Source organism: Episyrphus balteatus, chromosome 2 (assembly GCF_945859705.1).
Source record: "Episyrphus balteatus chromosome 2, idEpiBalt1.1, whole genome shotgun sequence".
NCBI classification, from domain to species: domain Eukaryota; kingdom Metazoa; phylum Arthropoda; class Insecta; order Diptera; family Syrphidae; genus Episyrphus; species Episyrphus balteatus.
The window spans coordinates 28309609-28334040 of NC_079135.1; the positions used below are offsets into that span (position 1 = coordinate 28309609).

Consider the following 24432-nt stretch of genomic DNA (forward strand, 5'->3'; position numbering starts at 1 on the left):
ATGAAAATAGTTAAAAAATAGTTAAAAATTACTATTTTTTTCTCTGTGTGAAGGTGAATATTATTAGAGTTTGTTGGTTTATTTATATAACAAAGGTGATAAACAATTATAAGAAAACAGGTCTTGCTTCTTGAACGTTGAAAATTCGAATGAGAAAATTTCTGACAAATAATTTTCTCAATAATAAATATTAAAACCGATTGCTTATGTTTTTCAATAAATATCATAGATTTGGATTTATTTTTCACAATTCAATTTCTTTACATCCAGATGTATTTTTTAAACTAGTGAATAATATGGCCATTAGAGATATCATCCCTGAAAAACGTCGAGTGTCAGTTTGAACTAGCAATTTTGTGACATCCTGTTTTGCGATCAGTGATGTGAACACGCCTTTCCGCCTTTTTCAACACAGTTTGGAAACAAATGACTTCACTTCAATAAATTCCTCATACCTAAATCCCGTTATTTCAAGAGAAAAAAGCAAAACAAAACAACCTCCATCTTTCATCTTCAATAAAAACTTTCGTTACGTAGTGCTTTCATTTTTGTTTATTTATTAATTTGTTTGTTTATTTAAAGTTTTTTTTTTTTAAATTTTATGCGCGTTAGTGCTGAATTTCGCATAGGAATGAGAGACTAAACAAAAAATTTATTTTTTGTGTGTGTTTTTAGAACAAATGTTCAATATAATATTTTATAATATATCTAAAAAAAAAGCCACAAAAAACACTTGTTTGTTAAATACGGTTTTTTTTATAATGTAGTTTTTTTTTTTTTAAGAAACGACAGCCCACTTTCTTTAACTGGTTGAGAGTATTTATTGCTGCTGCGTTGAATTACCATTCCAAGTATTATTCTCATCATCGGAATCTTTACGCTGATCTGATAAACGATGTATATTTGATCCACCAACTCGACGATATGCTCCACCTGTTGAATTGGCCGTTGCCATTGCCTCCTTCGAAGTTGATGGACCGTCCTTTGTTAAAAGGAATCGATCGAGGTTTCGTTTCTTTGCCCTGAAATTTAAATATTCGGTAAGTATAATTTTATTTTAATTCTTATACAATTATTCCTAGCTTCGTGACCCTTGTTGAATTAAAATTCAATCTTAAGTGGGTTTGAGGTATTGGTAAAATATTTTTCCCTTTATTTAATTCACTCGTATCATTAAATACTTTATATATGAATATCTACTTATTAAAATATGAAATTTATCCAAATATCATAAAATGCAAGTGAAAAAGGACCCTGGAGGTGCTTGTTTATTCTGTTTTTGTTGGAATATCATTAAAAATCATACAAGAATTCCAAAGTTGAAATTCCTAGAAATATTACGTTTCTGTATAAATCAGTGCTTCCCAACCTTTTATGTGACGTGTCCCACCATCATGAGCACACAAAATGTTTAGCCCTTGAAATCTTAAATCTTCAAAAGAATTTATGTCTGCAATTATTAAAATATAAATATTCAAGTCCTGGAAGTTTCAGTCTCAAGACTCTCCCTTCTGCAATATCGCGACGATCTCGTTTTTTTTTTTTTTTTTAACAGCAAGTCATTTATGGCACTAAATCTGCATTCCTTAAAAGAGGGAAAAGTAGTAAAAGTTTTCTAGCATGTTTGGTTGTTTTGAGGTATTTGACCTCAGATTCTTCAAAAACCCAAGTCATCGTTCCTTTTATGCCAAATAAAGTTTTAATTGAGTCATCGTTTGGCATTTCCGTGAGTTCTTCTTGATACTCTTTGTTGGAAATATCAGAACGATTTTAAGATGGGTTGATCATTCAATTTGGAAAATCAGAAAATCTTTATTTAAAATCAGCTGATACATTTTTCAAATGGTCGACAATTACATAGCAGTGATTACATTTTTGTAGCCAAGAAAAAATTTCAAAATTTTTGTTCAAATTAGGTCTGTTCCAGACTTTTTGTGCATTAGGAAGTCTGTCAAATTAATGAGAGTTGGGAGAGAATTCTCGCAGTAGGAAATAAAACTACGAAAGACTGCCAAAAGGCCTGGAACAAGTTGAACACCATTATACAACACAATTTCATATTTTATGCTTAATTCGATAAACATTAACACTTTTTTAATGCAAAAAACACGTAAACGCGATTCAATTTAAAAATCACTACAATTTGATTTGTTTTCTTCTTTATTTATATGATTTTCCCCACATGAACTAAAATATACTTTTCTGAAGGTTTTCGGTGTGCTGAACTTGAATCCGAAATCAAAAATATCCTATGAGCTCCTGTTTTTGAAATATTACCGTTAGAAAATGCAAAAAAAAAAAACGTTTTTTTACCACTTTTGATGTTATGCCTCTATCTAAAATTTTTTTAAAATATTAATCATAACGGTTTCTATAAGAATTATTTTCCTTTTTTCAAGATCTGTTTTAATCTTTGCAATATCTTTTTTATTGCCCGAGATATCCGAGATATAAATGAAGTAAGTGTGTTTGGCTTAATTTATCAAAAAGTTTGATACATTACAATAAGCCAAAAACTTGACGATATCTCGAACAATATAAAAGATATCGAAAAAATTTAAAAAGATCTTTAAAGAAGGAAAATAGTTCCTAAAGAAACCATTATAATTTATATTAAAAAAAAGTTTCTTCAAATAAAAGCATAACCTCAAAAGTAGTTTTTTTTTTGCATCTTCTAACGGTAATATTTAAATAACGGGAGCTGATAAGATATTTCTGGCTTCAGAATCGAGTTCAGCACATAAAAAACCTATAGTAAAGTATATTTTAGTCTAGGCACCAAAAACCTTGTAGACTTGTGTTATCTAATAAAGCTTCCTCCTTGTTTTTGTTGATAAAATATTTTATCATATTCCAAGTAATTATTAATCGGCCGTTGCGAGGTATCCATCGAGGCGGAAAATTCTGCGATTTCATACGAATTTCGCTTCGAGATGTACTTTCGACGAGTAAAAACTCTCCGATTCATAGGAAATCGGACCAATTTCCTCTCCGACGGATACCTAGGGCGAATGTTTTCGAAAAAGGTCCCAAAAAACCAAAAATACAGTCGACTCCCTCTAAGTCGAATTTCCCTCTAACTGAACCAATTTTTGTGTCCCGTGACAGTTCGACTCAGAGGGAGTCGACTGTAATTGCAAAATATCTTGATGACATTTCTATGATTCTCAAATCTAGTCATATTGATTCAAATCTAACTGCTTTAAATTCTTTTCGTCCGAAAATTAAATTTACATTTGAGTTTGAAAATTGATTCAGATAAATTGAATAACAAATGTTACACAAGTATCGTATAGAAACTTATAAATACCCCATTTTCAAATAGAGTTTTAAATGATTTTATTAGAATTAAGAAAAATGTTCGTATTGCTTTTCAGTCGGCAAAGACGTATATTAAGAACTTCATTGCTTTCGAATTTAATGGGTAAACTTTCTAAAATTAAAAAATCAAACATAATCTATAAAATAAAATGTTTAGGAGATGGGACAAACAATTGAATGTTAATAGAAACGTTACATAAATAGATACCTACAGATAATACTTAACACTATTTATAGGCAGTTTGTTCAAAGAAATATTTTAGGTTGAATTTATGTTCAAATTGATTCTGTAGGCTAGATTTTATAAGAAACTTTGAATTTCTTATTAATACAGGAAAGTTAGTAAAAAAACAGGCATTTTGTGGAACGAAATACAGAACGAAATTAAAAAATAACTTTCCTGCACTTAGATTATAGTTTTAAGATCAATCACTTTCGACTTGTTACATCGCATGACTTTCAAAAATAAACCAAATTATTGGAAATTTGATGGTCTATAACTTTTACTCTTCAACAAATTATGTAAATGATACCGGGAATGATAAAATCTTAAAAAAACCGAAAAAAAATAAATTAAAACAACATAACCTGAAAACTATTGCCCGCTCAGAAAAATAATGTAGTACAAAAAAAAAAGATAATTAAATTTCCAATAACTTTGGTCTGATAACCATTTCTATAGGACCCATAGTTTTGGAGATATAGAGCAATTCGCGTTTTCCAAAATCGCGGATTTCGCCAGGGGGGTGGCGTCCCGAAAACAAGGACTTAAGCTTTTTTAATACTCCTCTTTCAGATTTGAAAAATTCAGCCGTCCTGTATTTCGTTCCACGAAAAAGTCTATCTTTCCTGTACTATATAAAATAATTAAAAATTTATATTTTGAAATTTCGATGATTCGAAAAGATTTATCACGATGTTTTAATGTTTTTAAATAATTAGGCCTGAAGAAGACTTTAAACACAGTCGAAACGTCGCGTCGGAGTAAAACGTAGGCAAAAATGTTTTAACAAGACCTCAAGCCCACTTAGGATCAAATTTTAGTATATTTTACAGTTTTTAAATAAAATTTTAAACTTACAAATCATTTGCATCGATTCGCTCTTCATTTGCTCGTTTCTGAGCTCCTGTGGTGGCCGGACGAGGTCCATCTGCACCACCATCATTTCTTCCAATTATAAAATTCCTTATATACCCAAAGACAGACAAAACCGGTGTCATTAAAGCCCAAAAAACTGTATTGAATATGTTGACTATTCCCCCTGAACGCGCCACAACCGCTGAAGGGCCACTGCTCGCTTTGCCAATAATCAATATGACAGCACTCGGGGCTAGCCCGAGTTCCAAAAGCGTCCTTTTGTCATCCTCCTCTGTGAATTCGTGTTTGGGGAATGTTGTGGCCAAGGTAAAATCTTTGATTCCGGTTCCCTTGACAACAACAACTTTGACATATGCCCGCACAGTTGCAAAAGTATCTGAACTCTCAAAAGTCTGAGTGCTAGTTTCTCCATTCGGGATGCGAAATTGAATGCGAGACATTTCCAGGTTACTTGGGGGATTGACTGTAGTTGGGGTTGTTGCTTGGGGCGTTGGATTGGGAGAGGGTGGAGTGAATTTGTTTGCTCGTTCTGCTCGATCACTGGCAATCTGTTCGAGGATACGTTGACGTGCAGCTTGATCTTCCATTTTATCGCGTCGAATGCTTTCTTTTAGTTCCTTGAAGTCCTGCTCCTTTTGCCATTTTTGCACACCTTGAGAGGCTTTGCCATCTTTTCGGCGATTAAGTTCGCGTTCACGTGCTTGTCGCTCTTCTTCTGCTTGTTTGAGTTTTCTTCGTTCCTCGATTAGCTGCTTAGCTTGTTCTAGCTTATCTATGGCAGCTGCTGGATTTTCTTCCAATGGTCCTCGAGCAGGGGGACTTGAGGCAGTTGTGGGAGTTGAAACGGGAGTCGATGGAGTAGGATCTGGGGTGGAAGCTTTCACTGGTGTAGTGTCAGCCACATCATTTGGTGGTGTTGTTGGGGCTGTCTCAGATGGTGCTGGTACTGTATCCATTGAAATCGATTCAGCTAATGAGGATGTATTATCAGAAGGAGGATCAACAATATCATGGGAACTAACAGCATTATTAGGTTTACGGAAACATGTAGTGTCGGTGCAATAAAGATCATTTGGTGGTGATACAGCGGATGATTCTGGAGCATCTGACGAAGTTGGTAATTCAATTGAAGATAAACTTGATTTTGAAGAAGTTGTATCTTCAACTGGTTTTGATTCTGTTATTGATCTTAAATCAGATATGGATGATAGATCGTCTTGAGATATTTGTTCTTTTTTTGCTCCAGCAGAAGTTGTGGGAGTTGATGCAGCAACTTCTTTCTTTTGTTCACCAGCAATAAAAGCAGCTGATGCAGAAGCAGCAGAACTAGTATTACTAACTTTTCCTGTTAGTTTCAAGACATTGTCGATTTTCGATTCTAATTCTTCACTCGAAGCGCATATACCAGTTGCGATTTCTAGAGGGGTACCATTTTTGCCAATAAAGAACAACGATGGAAGTGGAACAATTTGATCTGTGAAAGAAAATACAAACATGTTTTAATCTATTTAAAACATTTTTCAATGAAGGTGAAAAATCATAAATAAATTCAAAAATAGCTTGTTAAAATGAAATTATTTAATGAGTTTCATTCTGATAATAACGACTTTAGGATTTCATATTCCATCTCAGATTTACCTCCCCAATTTTCAAATGTTCCAAGAGTAAGTAGAAATCATTCGGTCTTAACAGGGCCATGGGTCAAATATTTTCGTGTAGAAGATTATTTCAACTTTAAATCTTTTAACAAACTGACGATGACTTTGTCTTGATCAATTGATACCATCGAAGCCTGCAACAAAATTTTAATTCTATGAATTGCTGCTCCAAAATTTAAACCTATATTTGACGGCACGAGACTTATAGTCTCATAATGTTCGCTTTTTTGGCCTCCTTCGGGTACGTTTTGAAATCCTCCCTCTATGAGAACCGGAAAACGCTTGCTAATAAATATGTGGGACTCATTGCTTTCGTTTTGTAATTTACTATGGGATTCTTTAATTGTTTTGCCTACTACAAGTATAACGATATCGTCAGCAAACGTAACTACAATAGAGTTCTCTGTTTGATGTATATCACGTGTAAATAAAAGGCACAAGATGGGACCACAACACTACCTAAAAGTACCCCAGCCACTATTTCCTTAAGGTCTGAAAAATCACTTACGTGTCTAACGAAGACAATTTTGTTGTCTAGATTTTTTCTAAGAATGGTAGAGAGTTCTTCAGGAAGAACATGGCTTAATTCTAATTCTTCGTGCCATACTTTTTCAAAACCTTAATAGTTTTCAGGTTCAGAAACGTGAGAGACTATATTTAGTCAGGTTTCGCGTCTCTTATTAGTGTCAAAAAATACCTTCCAATTAAGGCAATTTTTTTGGAAATTTCCGTTCAGAAAATGACGTTGACTAAATATTTAGTCCCTAATGTTTCCTGAACGTCAACGTGCACTTGATAAATCGTCGAGTGCTTCTAAAACCGAGCTGGTGTCCAGGTATGTCATTTTTCTTCTTTTTTTGGCTTAAGACGCTGAAGAAATACTATCTTAAAAACTTTGATATTTTAGGAACAAGTGTACGATTTCTTTTCGCGTAATGGTTTGCCAGATTTTTAAGACCATTACTTTTGACTGGTTTCAAATTATTTCAAACTGTGAGTGGCTTTCATTACTTAAAGGAGGTCTATTAAAGTTTTCCGTGAGAGCATTCTAAGAATATCTGCAGTAATTAAATTGTATTGTGCAGCTTTTTTTTTACTTTAACTTCTTTTTTTCTTTGTTTAAAACGACGGGCGTGAAATTTTTTTTGATGGACCTTTCACTTGACGTTGTGTTCTTATTTAAGCTATCATACAATGCTTGTTCTTTGAACAGTTTCAAAGTTTCTTCTATGTAATCAGCAAACCCGTTTGCACTTTCTTTGTTGCTTCTTGTGTATTCATCTTGGTCTTTTTTTATCGATGGTACTGTAGCTTTGTTTTTTTTTTTTTTTCTAAGCTTTTATCGCTTTCCATAGACAGTGGTAAGATTATTTATCAGTCGTCAAATTTTTAAGGTGATTACTAACTTCCGCTTCTTGAAATCTTTTTAAGCAAGTTACCGAAGTGATTTAACTTAGCTTTGTGTTTGGAGCACGAATTTGCTGCCATTTCTTGCGCTCTTTTCGCTTTGCGAAAGTCTCTTGGGTATATTTAGCGTCTTTATACCCTCACATTTCTCTTTTGTAAAAGGTTTTGTTCCATGCGGCTTTTTGAAAAATATGCACGAAATTCTCTAGCAATTCTCAAATTTCATATGGAGTTATCCCTGACCTAGGCTATTGCAATTTTTATTGATGCATAACTGAAAGGAAGGCTCTACACCGTGGTCCAGCACTCACATACGGTTCATAATGTTGGACGATATACAGAAATTATGAGAATAATTTAATGACAGCTGAGTATACTTTTGGCTACGTTTCTAAGGCAAAATGATTTTTGTTTTCATTAATTTTTTCAGAAAAAATTTTGAAACTGAAATTAACAGAACCAAGGAAAGGATTTAAGATCTGTTGTAGGGACAACATTACTATTAAAAAATGCAAGGTATTCGTGTAAGAGTTTACGTCCATAGCCAAAACAACACGCAACTGCTGATAAGAATAGAAATTAAATTTAACCGCGGAACAAGTTTTGACAAAGTTTATTAGTTTTGATGTCTCTTTTAAGAAATTATTGTTATACCTAGTCATAATTTACTTAAAAAAAAAAATGACAAACAAAAATTAAATACATCTTTAATTTATACCTATGACTAGGCAGTTTTTTTTTCTATTTAATGAGCTTCTTATATTTTGACCAAGACCGTGACAAGAGTAAACCTATTAATTAAGTGCTTGATTTGTCATGCCATGGCCAAATCTTATCCATTCCCCAAACTTGATATGTCGATTTCAATTTCTAGATTTTTCCAAAGAAAACAAAAATCGACAAAAACTATGAAAGTGAAAGCCCTATAGAAGAAAATCTATACCAAAGCTGAGGGATTAAGTTTTTTCGTTGTATTAGTAAATCAGATTTATTTATATGTTTTCTTATAAAATAGAACCCTTATTTTAATTAAACTTACATATTCTTGCAAATTGCATGTAGGATTCACTTCCCCCTTCGATTTTAATAGCCACGAAGTTGTCATCTTCAAGTTTTTGCTTGATTTCCGGTTGATTTAAGAACCCAGTTAACTTAACAGAGTTTTCATCTTTTCCTATTAAAAAAAGAAAAGAATAAAAAATAAAATGAATCAGCTGATTAATATTTTATTTTCAGCACAAGGTGCAATAAATTTAATTAAGAAATGTATCATCACAAATAAATGACGTGTTATCTTAAAAAAACACGAAAGGATTTATCGACGTTGTTCTTATTTTTTTTTTACCTTCAACATAAACAACAAAAGTTGCATTCTTTTGCTTTGAAAGAGTGACTGCTTCAGCAATACTTCCCTTGAACCAATTCATCTGTATAAATTTGTTTTTTTGTTAACTTTGTTTATTTCTTGTATAAGATTTTCTTTTGTTTAATTGGTTTATCAATTAATTTTGGATTTGGACTAATTTTTCGATTTTGATGGAAAATTTTATTTTTTACAAAATTTTTTTATTCGGTCTTGTCGGGCTGTCTGTGATGACTTTTCATCTATTTTGACAGGTGTAGGGCTTCTGTCAGTCTGGGAATTCTGTAAAAATTTTTAATGATTTTGATAATGAACGGTAGATGGTGTTAGTAAGCTATTTTAGAATTTCATTTATTTATGAAATAGGTATTTTATAGATTTTTTATCTTTATTTGTTTCATTTATTTAGTTGGAATGGAAGAAGGAAACAAGGAATAAGTTTCAATTTAAATAAAGGATTAGATTTTATTTACTTGAAGCCATCTAGGTGGGAAAAACTATTTTAGGAATTAAGAAAATTAGAAGAAAGGTGTGAATATTTGATATCAAACACTACCGCCACCTATAAACCTTATGTTAAAGATTTGTTAAAATATTTCCAAATAACTTGGACCTTAGAATGTCGAATTGAAACAAAATGATTGTTTTACCAACAATATTCAACTGGGGATGTAGCTCAGATGGTAGAGCGCTCGCTTAGCATGTGAGAGGTACGGGGATCGATGCCCCGCATCTCCAAATGGAATATTTTTTTTTTTTTGTATTTCTTAAAAGAAATTTTAAATTGGAAAAGAAACTGCAAAAGGTTATTGCAAGTGGTGACTTCTATAGTGATTTTTAGAAAATGAACTAAAATAAACTTCTTTTTTTTTTACAAAACTCTTTGATAATGTGCCTTTTTTGTTTTGGGAGTTCAAGAGTTCAGATGGCTTCTTCAACATTCGTCTGTTTAGTAGTTACCTACATAGCCAAACAGGTTTTATTTCTACAAGATTAAAATTTTTTTTTGAAATTTAAACTGTCCAAGAAAAACTTCGGTGTTTTTAATTAAAATCTAGAAAATGAAACAAAAATATTTTTTAGTTTTGTAGGTAAACAAAATTCCTCTTAATTGGAAAAAGTTTCTATAACTAGGATTTAATTTTGTATGGGAATTATTTGAAACTTTTCCAAAATTATTTTCTAAAATTAGGACTCCACTATACCTATACCTACCTAATTCTTTTCCTAGTTATAGGTGCCTACCAAAGAAACATACCTACCTAGCTTATGCTTAGCTTAGTCTGTCTTCTAGAATTAGACAAACAAAATGTTTAGAATTTCATCGAACTTCAATACAAAATTATCTTCTTTCTACATCTTGCTGATACTACTGGACACAAAACTTTTTTATGGACGGATGCACTGTCGCTGTCGCTGATGTCGTCGTCGTCGTTGGCGCCGTCATCGTCATCATCTTCCTCGTCGTTGTCTTAAACTCATAATATCTCATAGAGGTTACCTTTATATGGGTTGTCGCTGTGCTCTGCTCATGCTTGATGCCTAGATTATAGATATTATTATAAACATAGGTAGAGGTAGGTACCTTTGCTGGCAAATAAAAAGAAAAACCAAAACCACCCCAACTTTAAAAATATCATCGTCATTTCGATATCATTGTTGTATGTACAACAACAATTTCATATTAACGATTAATCAAAGAACCAACCGCAACCATTATAAAAATACAACAACAAAAAAAAGAATTTTATTTCTATTTCCATGAATCACCCTTATTGATATAGAATTTTATGTTTTATTTCTTTGGATTCACATTGAGTTCGTACGTTGTTTTTCATAAGTAGAAGTTATTTTGATGAGAAAGTTATCGCTTCTCGGCCTTATGGCTAAGATCAAAGTGTAGTATCTGTTCTTATCAGCTTAACATCTGATAGATCCCCCATCGGGGGACAACAAATGTTAAACTGATTTTTGGAAATAGACGGAGTGCTAGGGGCTTGCTCCACCTCTGTCGCGGGTTGGCCCGGTATTGCAGTACCGCCGGGATCGGCCCAAATTAAAATTATTCAAACTATTTATTGAAGTATACTTTCTTTTAATTATGATTTATGAATTTCTTAATAACGGAAATAAAACTAGAAAGTAGAAAAGAAGCAAGTGGGTATGGGAAATTGGGAAATTAAACTAATATTTGATTATTATTAATGTATGTGAATCAGGGTTGAAAAATCGTCTTTGAGCATTGTATTGAAAGTGAAATAAAAATTGTATCGAATTGTACTTTTTGAATCTTTCAAATTTAATAAAGAATAATTCGAAAAATTTATTTTAAATTAACGAAAAACTTTAAGATAAACCAAAAACTATATTAATTTTTTTCAAAAAATTTAGAAAAACTTTTGAGGCCATTTTTGATTTTGTTCTTTGTTACTGTGATAAGGAATAGGTCATTTACAACTGCAAAACACTGATGTTTAATTACAACTCAAAACTTTGGTCTTATCAAATAGAACCTTTATCGATTAAACATGTAAAGGAGAATGGGCAAGTTTGTATGGAACGTGGACGTTACGCGGCCAGGAATGAATTTGTTATTTTTTGATTTAAATAAGTCTTAAATATATTGTGCAGAAGTTTTATCCTTGTGACGTTCTTCAAAAACGGATAAAATGCATTTTTGCATTTAACACTTTTTATAGATTGTCTCTATGTTATAACTTTAATGTGTATTTTAAGTGCAAAATATGATACTTTGTCATTTTCACTGAGTCTGAAGACCTTTATTTCGATTATCCAACCTCTAGAACCCAAACCATAAGCATTTTAAAACAACAATTTCAACCTATTTGAGAGTTTTGTTGTTTAATTTTTTGCTAGTTTGAATTGTTTGAAAACTCGCACAAAATCTTGAAGTGGTTGTCTTAAAAACCTTATAATATGAGTTCTATTAGTCGGCTTTTCAAGACTAATGTCTTCAGACTCAGGGAAAATGACAGAGCATCATATTTCATGGTCCAAATAAAAATATTATTTAATTTGTCTTTCATACATTGAACAGTGCATTAAACATACTAATATTGCAATATCTTGCATTCTTAACATAATAACAAATGCGGAACAAATAGTTTTTATTGATCACAACTTGACTTTAGTAGATTATAAGTACTAAAATTACAATTTTTTAATAAAACACACATTTTGGTATAATAATTTATGTCTTTTTTCTTCTCCATTTGGTATTCGGTATTCGGCCGAATAGTTTAACTATTCGGGCCGAATACCGAATAGTGGCCGAATGTTCGCGGCATCTCTAGTTATAGTGTATTTGTGTACTTTAGCCAAGCCAAGTGTATCGAAAAAAGTACAATCGTAACGACTTTTGCAACCCAGATGTGAATATGTGAAAGAAAAAGAAAAGTGATGCCGTTCCGTTGATGTTGAAAATTTTAATATTGGTCGGCGCTCGGCGAATAGGGAAGTTCGAACATTTGTCCTTGTCTTCTCTTTCTATTTACAGTTACTATTTTGACGTTTTAAACTCGGCGAAAATCAAAACAAACCAACAAAACAAAAAAGCAAAAAATACAGCATAGAAATATATTTTAAATTCCGTAATTTTTTCGATTTTTAGACACTAAATTAAGTTATAGTAGAACGTTACTACCAAAAAAACACTTGAAATCGATTTGTATGAGTTTTTTTTTACAAACAACAGTTCTTTAAAATTGCGCGCGTCCTTGAAAAATTTGGTTTGTTTTGATCTTCACCCAGTTTAGGAGATATTTTTTTCTATTTTCTTTTGTTCTTTTGGTACTGACAGATGAGCGAAATTCCGAATTGCATTTTGCATTTGCTTAAGTTATAATTTGTGCATTTTTAGAGCTTTGACCAGCGTTGCCATTCAGTCAAAATTATGCCTCACTTGAAAAAAAATTATGCCTTTTCAAATTAATTATGCCTCAATTTAAATTTCTTAGTTTATGCTAAAAAAATTATTATTATACAAAAAGTACACAAGTACACAAAACGAAATGTTTATTTAATCAATTTATACATTAAGGGCCAATTTTTCAATAGTCATATAAACCTCAGATAGAGATTATTCCTACGAATAAAATTTTTTATATTGAAATTTATTCTTCTGATAGTCTAACTCATAAACAAAAAATACCAAGACTGGAAAATTTCCTACGTCTTCCCCCCCAAAACCCTTTTGTGTTCAGTGTTGTCTGTGAATATATGTGAAAGCCACCACGTTGGTAAATGACGTTAACACGCACACATTTATAGATTCACGACATTCACCACACATCCAACACGAACACAACGATAGGTTCACGACATTCACCACACCTCGCAGCTTGTAGGCAAACGTCAGTTGACCGCCGAGTTTCCAGTCTTGGTATTTTTTGTTTATGGTCTAACTGACGATTGAAAAATCGGGGCTAAGGCAACTTATTTGTCACGTAACGGAAACTTATTTTCTTCGAAAGGAATATTTCAAGACGTTGCTTCATATAAATGGAAGAAATTAGTGGCCAATTTTTTTCACCAATAAAAAATATTAGCCTATTTGCAAGCGTTTTAGACCTTTTTACAGCAACAAAATTAAAAGCTGAAACACAATCACGCTTTGCGGTCGATTTTGACAACTGCGAAAAGTTCAACCATACGAAAACGAAATCTGTGTAACCTCCCACAATGACGCTTTTCTTACGTACGCTTTTTTTGACAAACGTAAGGAAACGTAAGAAAGCGAGCAAAAGTTCAACCAGACTGAACTTTTGCTCGCTTTCTGACATTTATCAGACATAGTTACAGTCCCCACCCACATTATTATTGCGCCAAATGTGAATAAAAAAAAATAAATTATTGCAAACCTAGGTGTGTTTTTTAATTTATCTATATAGATTTTGCACAAAAAACGACATCGAGATATTTTAAATCAAAACAATTTACGTATTAAAAACAAAAATAATTTAATGATGTTGTAGACTGAGTTTTACTGTTAAAAACAATTTATTTTGATTGGTTTTGTTTTTATAACTATAGGATTAAAGAATAAACAAATTTCTATGCATTTTTTGAATACATTAATATCCTTTTTCATTTTTCCACAATTAAATCAAGATAAAGACCTGGCCCAATAATTTTGTGAGTGACTGTGTTTTTTTTTATTTGACAGCAGATTTTTTGTTTCAATCAGCTGTTCGAAGTCAAAGTGACAGAAGCGCGCTTTGAGGATTTCTCAACGTAACGCGATGACGCGTCTGGCAAAGCGTGATTGTGCTTCTGCTTTTAGATTCTTTTCTAGTAAAAGTGATTAGTGTGAAAAAAATTCTTCGAAAAATTAAACACTACCAAGAGTTAAATGGTAAAAACAAATTCTGTATATAAAATTTCGAACAACCTTTATTTAAAAGATATAGAAAATATTAGTTTTTTTAGTCTTTTTATCCAAATATTTAAAAAATTATAAGAAACTTTTAAAATATAAATCAAGAGTAGAATGAAAAAAATTATGCCTTTTTGACAAAAAATAAGCCTCAATGCCTTAGATAATAAAATTATGCCTAAAAGGCATAATTATGCCTCAGTTGGCATCGCTGGCTTTGACCTTCCTATACTCTTTTTAACTTCTAATCTAATTATTCTAAATTTAGCATTAGCATATTTTTGGTTTTGAACTTTGAAGTAGTTCAAGGAAGGTTTAAGTTGCTTCGGTTATTATCGATTTAAAGATTTTATCATGTTCAATTTTTTATTAGTTTTTACATACATACAAAGCTGCTATATGAAAAATCATGACATTAATGAAAATAAAAAATCAAATGAATCGAGTTTAAATTTTAAGCGCGAATTTGAATGAAAATAAATAAAAAAAATGTTTGCATTGAAATCAATGCAAAATGTGTGCATTAATAATTTTTTTTAAATATTCGTCGAATGTGCTACAATTTTGAATATTTGACCTTACTAGCTTCAATATTAGGTATAGTTGAATTGAAACTTGAAAAAGCTAATGTATGGACAAATCTCAAATACAGTTGATAACGGATATAAGAAATTCCAAAAAACCAGAGAATTCCTTTCTTATGTATATCCGTGTTTTCTTATAGAAAAAAAGTGTATATAAGAAAGAAAAATTCTTATATAAATAAAATATACCTACATAAAGAAATAAATTTTCTTATGTTAATACAAATTGCACATAAGAAATAAAATTTCTATTATAAATCATAGCATATTTGTTTCGTTTTTATAGAAAATGTAGGTATTTCTTTTCTTAGATGACATTTTTGAACCACAACAAACGAACACAAACAATGGACGGTGTTCACATTGGCCTCAGTCAACCGACTCATTTTGACGTACATATGTATAGTCCAGTGCATTTATAATTTGACCCAGCAGTTTGTACCACCCCCAAATTTTTTTTGCTCATTCGATAGAGCATTGGCTGAATATCATTACACTGATTTTTCGCACTCGCGAAATTCACCTTACGGCCGCCATATTGGATTTTAGTTTTTGTTGAATATCTCGATTTCTATTTATCCTACATAAAAGTTGTGTAAACAAGAAACGTAGGCAATTAAATTTCGCGTCTTTTATGTTAAGAACATTTTTTCGATATTTTGAATATTAAAAAAGTTACAAGCCAAAGAGTAAAAAAAAAACCGACAAAATGACAATTGTAAAGTTTTGAGCACTTTTTATCAAAACTGTTAATGAAACGATGTAAACTCTGGTAAATTTGGTAAAGTGGTAAATGTGTCAAAATTTGGTATGGGTTAAACAGTTTCTTTACCAGATTTCCCCAGAGTTTACACCGTTGCACGAATACCCACCCCTATTATGAAAGTAACCGTAACGATTGATTAATTTGTAATATTTTTTTAAAGAAAACATTTTGAAATTTTTTATTATAATTTTTTTTTTTAATTTCAAAAGCGTTATTTTTTGAATTGATACTTTCACATCCTTGATTTCAACGAGATTTTTACATTTTGTAAAAGAATCGAATCCACTTGGAATTTTCTTTTTTCTTTTTTTTTTTCAATTCCAACGTGAGTTGAATCGCCGAATTCTAGGTTTGAGAAGCTCTGAATATTCTTCTTCATTTCGAATTTGCAAAAAATTTCGAAAATGCCGTTGTGTTCGAAAAAATGACAGCCGACTAGGACAAAAAAAACTCTTGTCATCTGTCACAATTCTTGTCGCACTCGGCATTTTTTCTTCAAAAAAGCTTGAATCTCTCTATCCATCACCCATCAGCATAAAAAATATTAATCTCCAATCAACTCCTGATGGAATCCCAGAATTTTTCTTATCCTCAATCAGAGGAAGCAACAGGGGCTAACTTTAGCTAAATCAATGCAACTTATCACCTATATAAAAGGGAAAAAAAAAAAAAAAAAAAATGAAAATTATATAAAGTTACATAAAGACTAAAATCACCTGAAAAAAAAAAATTATCATAAACAAAGTAAATGAAATCAAATCAATTAACACAATTCTAAATCTTAATAATTAAATCCTAAACAAACACAAAATACATTCAAAGTAATTATAATTATCATACATCATTATTATTGACTAAAGCTGGGTCAAAACTATACTATTATTGTTTGCTTTGCCTTCAACTATAATGTACTAGTTCTAAGAATAATAAAAACGAGAAATGATAAAATATTTTCAATTACACTAACAACACTCATCATTCACTACAAAAAACACACTTAAATAAAATTTTATCTCCAAAAGAAAAATATATATAAGAAAACTAAATAAATCATTGATTAATCTCAAACAAGTAACATTTAACATTCAATTTTCAAAATATCAAAATGAAAGTAATCCTAAATGAATAAAAATAAAACAAACAAACACTCAATTTTATGAAGATACAAATTATAAGTAAAACAAAAATATCTATATCAACAAAATTCGAAAACAAATGATAAATAAACAAAAAAAAAAAAAAAAATATAAATATCAAAACTGACATCTAGTAGGTCATCTCAATAAATACCAAAAAGAAATCATATGTTCAATTATATCTTTATGTCATATATTCGTTCATCTCAATCTCTGTATTTATAATGTACCTCTTCTATCTTATTGTATATATATGTATCTTATTATTTTAGTATTAGTAATGACAAACGTCAAAGAAAATTTTTAGTTCGTGAGCGAGAACCATTATACTCTTTAAGAATGAAAAAGACAAGCCATGTTGGCACTCAAAAATAAATTAATCGAAAAGGAAGGCCATACATTACAGCCTCCTATCATTATACAAGAAAGAAAAGTCCAGATATGTATTCCTATGTATTCATGTAACTATCTCGTTTTAAAGTCTCAATAAAATACAATACAATACAATACAAAAAAGCAAATTTCATTGTTTTGTGTATTTGCCAAATAAAAATAAAACTAAAATAAAAACCACATTTTAATAAAAATATTCAATATCCAATTAAAAAATGTCCGAAATTCAAACACTTGTTGACATGGGTTTCTCCAAAGAAAGAGCGTAAGTACAAAAAAAAAAAAAAAACTAATTATTCAACCGCGATTCCTCTCTCGTACAAGATAAAGAATATTCTATGAAATTCCATTCCCATAGTGAATATGCTGTCAAAGCAACCAATTTCAAAGGTGTCGAACCAGCTATGGAATGGTTACTAGCTCATGCCGACGAAGAAATCCCTGCTCAAGTCGGCGCAACTGAGTCATCGACTGGTCAGAGTTTGCAGGCAACTACATCGGCTGCCGGCCCAACCACTGCCACTTCAAATGATGCCGAAGCTTCATCTAGCACTCCAGCAGCAACGGCGGCAGCGGGAGCAGCAGCAGAAACTGCCAAATCCCTAAAATGTGATGATTGTGGTAAACTATTTAAAGATCAATCCGAAGTTGAGTTCCATGCTGCCAAAACTGGGCACAGTAATTTCTCAGAATCCACTGAAGAAAAGAAACCTCTGACCGAAGAGGAAAAGAAGGCACAGCTCGCTCTTATTGAGGAGAAACTAAAACAAAAGCGTATTGAGCGGGAGGAACGTGAACGGGTAGAAGCTTCGGAGCGGGAGAAGAATCGTATCAAATCTGGCAAAGACATGACAGAGGCTCGTCAGCGGATGGAAGAGATGGAAATGAAAAAGATTGTAGAACAGAGAAAGCGAGAGAAGGAAGAGGAGAAGGCGGCTAGGGAACGAGTTAGAGCACAGATTGAAGCTGACAAAGCTGCTCGCAGAGCAAGGTAAACTATACTTTGTTTTTGTTTGTTGTAGTGGAGTAACTAAAGCAAATTCTATTAGGGAACCCTGTCGGACAGCTCCGATCTTGATGATCTTCTTTTTTTTAAACGTTTGTAATTAACACGGGACGGTTTTTTCTAACTTTGTCTGTTTTTTCTGCATTATCGCAAGAAAGTATTGACTTTATACAAATACGATTCATGTCCCCCTGATTCTAAATATATGATTTTAATTTTGGCATTTTTATCCGTTAGAGCCTTTTTTACCCATCAGTCCCTTTTTTTTTTTGTCTATTTTTGACAATTCTGTTTATTTTGTATGCCTTTTTTAAGTTGTATATTGCTTTCTTGAATCTTAATTTCTATGTATAAGATAATAGATAGAAATTTCGTTCACTTGATTATTTCGCTTTAAAATATGGCCATAACATAACCGTAAATAAATTAGCTTCAAATGAACACATTAGATTGAGTAGGTACTTTTCTTTTAAATTTTAAATTAAATTTCTTGTTTTTTTTTCGATGTTTTAAAGCAAAAAAAAAACAAATTTAATTTCGTTCAAGATTTCAAATTTTATATTTAAAATTTCGTTTACCTTCAGCTGCGTAATAGGCTGAAAACTCAAATTTTTGAAAGCTTGCAAAAATCAGGTAGTTTTGAGAGACTGTACATTTTTTGAAAAATTTCACATCATTAAAAAATTTCACATTAGCCTATTAAGTTACCTGTCAACTTAAACTAAACAAACACCAAAAGCAAATAATGTTTCTCGTTTGTTTTTTACGCTGATAAAAATGACACTCGATTTCGTGCTTACAAAGTGTTATTACCCTTAGAGCCAATCTTCTAATAAACAGTCAGTTAACTGTTCGACGAATAAAGTTATTAGGCTCATAAACAATCAGATAAAAACATTGAATTTTTCAATCAAGAATAATTTATTCTACAGAATAACAAAAAAAAATTCTCAAATTCAAAAATATTTAAAATTAAACGTCATTTTTATTCATGATTGTTTTTGTTTTCTTGTGTTCCACTGTATTTTTTTCAAAATTCTTTCAAAACAGCTTTGACAACTGACACAATATTTTTGTTGAGATTATTCCTTAGAATAATTTTTATTCGTCTCTGAAAGAAGCAGATAGTTTTATTCTAAGGAATAAGCTTTATCTGCTTGTTGAAAAATTGATTTTTTCTCTATCCTTAGGAATAAGTACTAAATGATTGTTTAACTGACTATTGAAAAATTGGCCCTTAGCCTTGATTTTTCAATCGTCAGTTAGATTATAAGAAGAATAAATGTCAATATAAAAAAAACTTTTATTCCTAGGAATAAGCTCTAACTTAGGTTTATCGGACTATTGAAAAATTGGCCCTTAAGGTCTTAAAAAATAAGGGTTTCGTTTTATATCAAATAGAATGAATTAAAGAAATTCTAAAGACATAAAGCTATTGATCTGAAAAACATTTATATCAAAAGTTCCTTTAGTTCCTGAGAAAAAGCTTCTCAAAGTTACAAATTTTAAATGGACTTGACCCATTGTTATTCTGAACGCCTCAATTATTGAAAATACACTATTTTTTTCAATCAGTGACTAAAAATAGTTGAACAAATAAATTCTGTAAATTAATGGCGACATCAACTCCAGACTTCCCGAAAACATTGAAGTATATAACTTAAATCGGGTCTACTCGTTTCTGCTCAAGTAGAGAGGTCTTTCAGCTCATTTAAGACGCTTCTTAAAGACAACCGCAGGAGGCAGTTTCCTGAATACTTAAAAAAAGCTTTAGGTAGTTCAATACTTTCATAATCAAATATCAAGCAATTTTTTCTTTTTATTTAAAAAAAAAACTTCTATTGGATATTTATTTGCTTGTTTGAATTTTTTAAGGTCATAAAAATCCTTTTCCTGGTAATTAAAAATACTTTAAACTCTATAGGTTTAAAATTGCCGACGTTGCCGTATTGTTTTTAAAAATTTAAATTAAACTTTTTGTGAACAAATCCAATTTTTTTGCTTAAATTTTGTAAATTAAATAATACCGAAAGATTCTCTAGGTATTTTAAGGAAAAAAAAGAGAGTAAAGAACACAATCTTCCATCGCTTAAGCGATAAATACAATTTTCTTACAAACTGACTTCAAACACAAAAAAATATTTTGAAAACAACAGCAACGCCTACAATATTAATAAACACATTTTTAAAAAGCTTGAAGCTCTTATCAGTTAAATTTAAAACCACTAAGATCCGATTTTCCAATCTTCTAATAAACAGTCAGTTAACTGTTCGACGAATAAAGTTATTAGGCTCATAAACAATCAGAAAACAAAATTGAATTTTTCAATCAAGAAAACTCTATTCTACAGAATAACAAAAAAAAAATGTCAAATTCAAAAATATTCAAAATTAAACGTCATTTTTGTTCATAATTGTTTTTGTTTTCTTGTGTTCCCTTCTATTTTTTAAACGCATTGGTCTTTAAATTTGTGAAAAACAGCATATTTATAATCTCAAAGAAATCCATTTTATCAATATTTTCTTCAAAACAGCTTTCACAATTGACACACTATTTTTGTTGAGATTATTCCTTAGAATAATTTTTATTCGTCTCTGAAAGAAGCAGATAGTTTTATTCCTCTAATAAATATTTTATTTCTAGGAAAAAGCTATGTATGTATATCTGACTGTTGAAAAATTGATTTTTTCTGGGGAATAAGTACTAACTGACTGTTTGACTGACTATTGAAAAATTGGCCCTAAATGTAATGAAGAGTTTAAGAAAAAACGGTCCTCAAACACATAATTTAGAAAATTTTTAAAATTTTTTGGCCATAAACATTTTTAGTTGAATTCCGAAGAGGAAAAGGTATACAGGGTGTCCCACAGTCACCGCCCCAAATGAAAACCATGGATTTCTGACGTCATTTTAAGTCGAAAAACTTAAGTGGTAATTTTTTCGTTTTCGTCCCGTTTTCGAGTTATGACGGTTTTTATGATTTTTGCTCTCTTTTCCTTTAAAGATTCGAAAGATTTTTTTTTACAACCAATCAAGAATTTATTACAGTTTAAGTTTGTTTCAAAAAATTTTTTTCTACGCACAACCGTTTCTCCGCAATTTTGCATCAAACACAATTTTCTTCGTTTTTTAAGTTCTTTTTTACACTTTCATATCATTTTAGTCAAAAAAACACATTAATAAGTATTAATTTTTTGCGCTTATTTTTAAAGCTCAGTTTATTAACATAAACAAAATAAGTTTTTATTCATAAAAAAGACTACTGAAAGTAATTAAAAAAAAATTAACAAACTGAGTGAATTAAAAAAAAAATAATTTTTAAATACAAAATGAATTAAAAACTTTTTTCTGAGCTACTGTGGTTAAGAAAAGAACAAATAGATAAATCTCAGAAAAAGTTTTAATTCATTTTAATTAATATTGTATTTAAAAATTACTTTTTTTTTTAATTCACTCAGTTTGTTTATTTTTTTTAATTACTTTCAGTAGCCTTTTTTATGAAATAAAATTTATTTTTTTTATGAAAATAAACTGGGCTTTAATAAAAAGCACAAAAAATCAATGCTCATTAACGTGTTTTTTTTACTTAAATGATATGAAAGTGTAAAAAACAACTTAAAAAACGAAGAAAATTGTGTTTGATGCAAAATTGTGGAGAAACGGTTTTCCACAGAAAAAAAAGTTTTGAGACAAACTTAAACTGCAATAAATTCTTGATTGGTTGCAAAAAAAATCTTTTAAATCAAACGTAGTTTGGCAAAGATAAGGCCAGTTAAAGGACAAGAGAGCAAAAATCATAAAAACCGTCATAACTCGAAAACGGGACGAAAACGAAAAAATTACCACTTAAGTTTTTCGACTTAAAATGACGTCAGAAATCCATGGTTTTCATTTGGGGCGGTGACTGTGGGACACCCTGTATATTACAGTTTTGAAAAAATAAATTAAAAGCTACCTACTTCATAGTATTTTTTCTGATAAAAACTGAATTTTTGTATTGAAATAATTGATTTTCTCTAAGACTTTGACAAATAAGACCTTCAAACCGACGCTATTAAACCTTCGACAATAAGGCCTTTTGAATGAAGAAAAAATTATATATACATAAGTTAAATTTTTTTCCAAAAACTTCTATTAAAAAAAGTTCTTCGAAAACGAAATACTTTTTGATTTTTTTTTTTATTAACTGTAAAACATATTGACATTTCCTTTTCTGAATTCAAATAAAAATAAAATAATGGCAAAATATTTTGAAAAATAAATCCATATTTTAGTACGAAAAAGTTTTAAAAAAGGTTGAAATTTTTTTAAATAATTTTTTTTTTTTTTTTTTCAAAATTCTGAGATTGAGGACCAGTTTTTCAAAAAAGGAGAAATATTTTTGCTTTTTAAGAACGTGCATATAAATATTTTTTCCGTTGTGTCAATTTTAAACCTTTAGAGGTTAAAGTATTTTTAATTACTGAAGTTTGAAAAAAAGATCATCAAAATCGGAGCTGTTCGGCTGTTTTTTGAGCTTGAGTTACCCCACCTTTTCTTATCCTAAGATGGCTAAATTCGACTATGTATATTCCCTTGCTTTAATTTAAAATTAAATCTTTACACTTTGCAGAGACCAAGGACCTACTTCACCTCAGTCGGCTGTAAGTTCGACAACTCCTACTCCAGCACCTGCTGCTGTTGTCACATCACCCAAGCAACCACCCAAGGATTACACAAACACTAGAATTCAAATCCGTTTGACAGACGGATCCACACTAACCGAGACATTTGGTGTCAAGGAGCAATTGTCTGCTGTTCGTGTATTCATTCAGATGAAGCAAGGAGCCGATCTGCCATTCGGTTTAATGACATCGTTCCCAAGAAAAGTTTTCTCTGATGATGACTTTGAGAAGCCATTGGAGGTATTGGGCTTAGTGCCTTCAGCTGTTTTAATCGTTACCAAAGCATTGGCGTAATTTTTTACTTTATAATTTCTGTTCTCTTATTATTTACCATTTGACTAAATTCATTTGGACAAAAATACCATACCTTCCTGGGCTCCCAAGGGTCGTGATTTATGTTTTTTTTTTTTAATTTTTTGAAATTTTTTATTTGCAAAAATTGAAAAAGAGCTAATTTCGAAAAAGATATTCTTAATTTTATTTACACTTTTGTTAGTTTCTACAAAAAAAAAAATATGTGGGGTAGTTTTCTTTTGTTGCACGAATTTGCAAAACACAAAAAAAATAGAATCAAAAGAAAACAAGTTATATTATGTATGTAGATGTCAATTGACAAAACTAATATTGCTACTATTTAAATACGAAATAAAAAATAACTTTTTCATCAAATATAAAGCTTTCTTCTTACATATTCATCAAGAACAAAATTGTTCTAAAAAAATTAGCTTTTAAATTATTTTTCAATAGTCTCCGTTGAAGGCAAAAAAAAATGGTATTTAATCGGGAGATATGCATGTATGCTGCCTCTGCTCACCATAGAATTTGGCATAGGTACAAGTTTTGTTGTATGCAAAGTTTATTTTGAATTTGAAGACACTTCCATTTCAAGTGACCGCATATATCAATCCTCGCAACTTCCGCATATAATATAGTGAGTCTAAAAAAGGGGCATACCTTTTTAACTGTTCAGTTCGCTTAAACTTTAAGATTAAGTTGAAACTGCTACACTTTTTCTTTCCATATCGTCCTCTATTACTGACTGCTAAAGTTTCGTTTTTGGATTTTATTTCATTTTAGTTTTGATTTTTATTCCACTATATAGGGTAAAATAAAGTCGTTTTGATGTTTTCTTATAATTTTAGCAATGAATGAGAATTAAAACCGATCAATTTGTACAAAATTGGTTGATGATTTTATTGAGTCTATTTTTGTTTAGGTTTTGATTAATTGTTTCTTAAAAATCGCAAAGCAACATTATCTATGCATCGATTCAAATAACAAACATCTGGCTTAAAAAGACTTCAACAAATGTGATTTTTTTCTCTTTTTTCGACTTTCTGGTAAATGACTAAACCGATTTTTACGAAATTTTCAAAACACCAACTGTGGATTTAAAAAAAAATGAAATCTTGTTTTTGAAAAATCGATTTTTTTTTTTGTACAAATCATGATTAAAAAATGTTTGAAAAAAGAAAATAAAATTCTTTCTTGTACAAGAAATATGATTATAGGCACTGTGTTTAGGAGTTAAAATTTTAATAATTCTTAAAACATTATAGTAAACAAAGTTTACATTTCTTATAAAATTAACGATCAAATTAAATTAAAATTATTCTTTTAAAATGATTTCTTTCTATAA

The 24432-nt window shown here is 30.6% G+C and overlaps 2 protein-coding genes, 1 long non-coding RNA gene and 2 other non-coding genes across 5 annotated transcripts; 3 read left to right on the forward strand and 2 right to left on the reverse strand.

The window, feature by feature from the left end:
• Positions 1-534: 534 nt before the first annotated feature.
• Positions 535-9014, reverse strand: LOC129912576 (UBX domain-containing protein 4). Its single transcript, XM_055990885.1, has 4 exons — positions 8831-9014; positions 8525-8659; positions 4403-5894; positions 535-1022 (listed from the first exon to the last, which is right to left on the reverse strand). The coding sequence occupies exons 1-4, from the start codon at positions 8910-8912 to the stop codon at positions 821-823; spliced, it is 1911 nt and encodes a 636-aa protein (XP_055846860.1). The 5' UTR covers positions 8913-9014; the 3' UTR covers positions 535-820.
• A 499-nt stretch (positions 9015-9513) lies between these two features.
• Trnaa-agc (transfer RNA alanine (anticodon AGC)) lies at positions 9514-9586 on the forward strand. The gene has a single exon. It is a non-coding gene; the product is annotated as a tRNA-Ala (tRNA).
• A 1128-nt stretch (positions 9587-10714) lies between these two features.
• LOC129912817 (U2 spliceosomal RNA) lies at positions 10715-10908 on the forward strand. Its single transcript, XR_008771914.1, has one exon. It is a non-coding gene; the product is annotated as a U2 spliceosomal RNA (small nuclear RNA).
• A 5105-nt stretch (positions 10909-16013) lies between these two features.
• Positions 16014-23440, forward strand: LOC129912586 (UBX domain-containing protein 1-A). The gene is made up of 4 exons (XM_055990898.1): positions 16014-16089; positions 17239-17387; positions 17481-18113; positions 22742-23440. The coding sequence occupies exons 2-4, from the start codon at positions 17338-17340 to the stop codon at positions 23085-23087; spliced, it is 1029 nt and encodes a 342-aa protein (XP_055846873.1). The 5' UTR covers positions 16014-16089; positions 17239-17337; the 3' UTR covers positions 23088-23440.
• On the reverse strand, positions 16103-16621 carry LOC129912602 (uncharacterized). Its single transcript, XR_008771865.1, has 3 exons — positions 16577-16621; positions 16434-16510; positions 16103-16239 (listed from the first exon to the last, which is right to left on the reverse strand). It is a non-coding gene; the product is annotated as an uncharacterized LOC129912602 (long non-coding RNA).
• Positions 23441-24432: the final 992 nt, after the last annotated feature.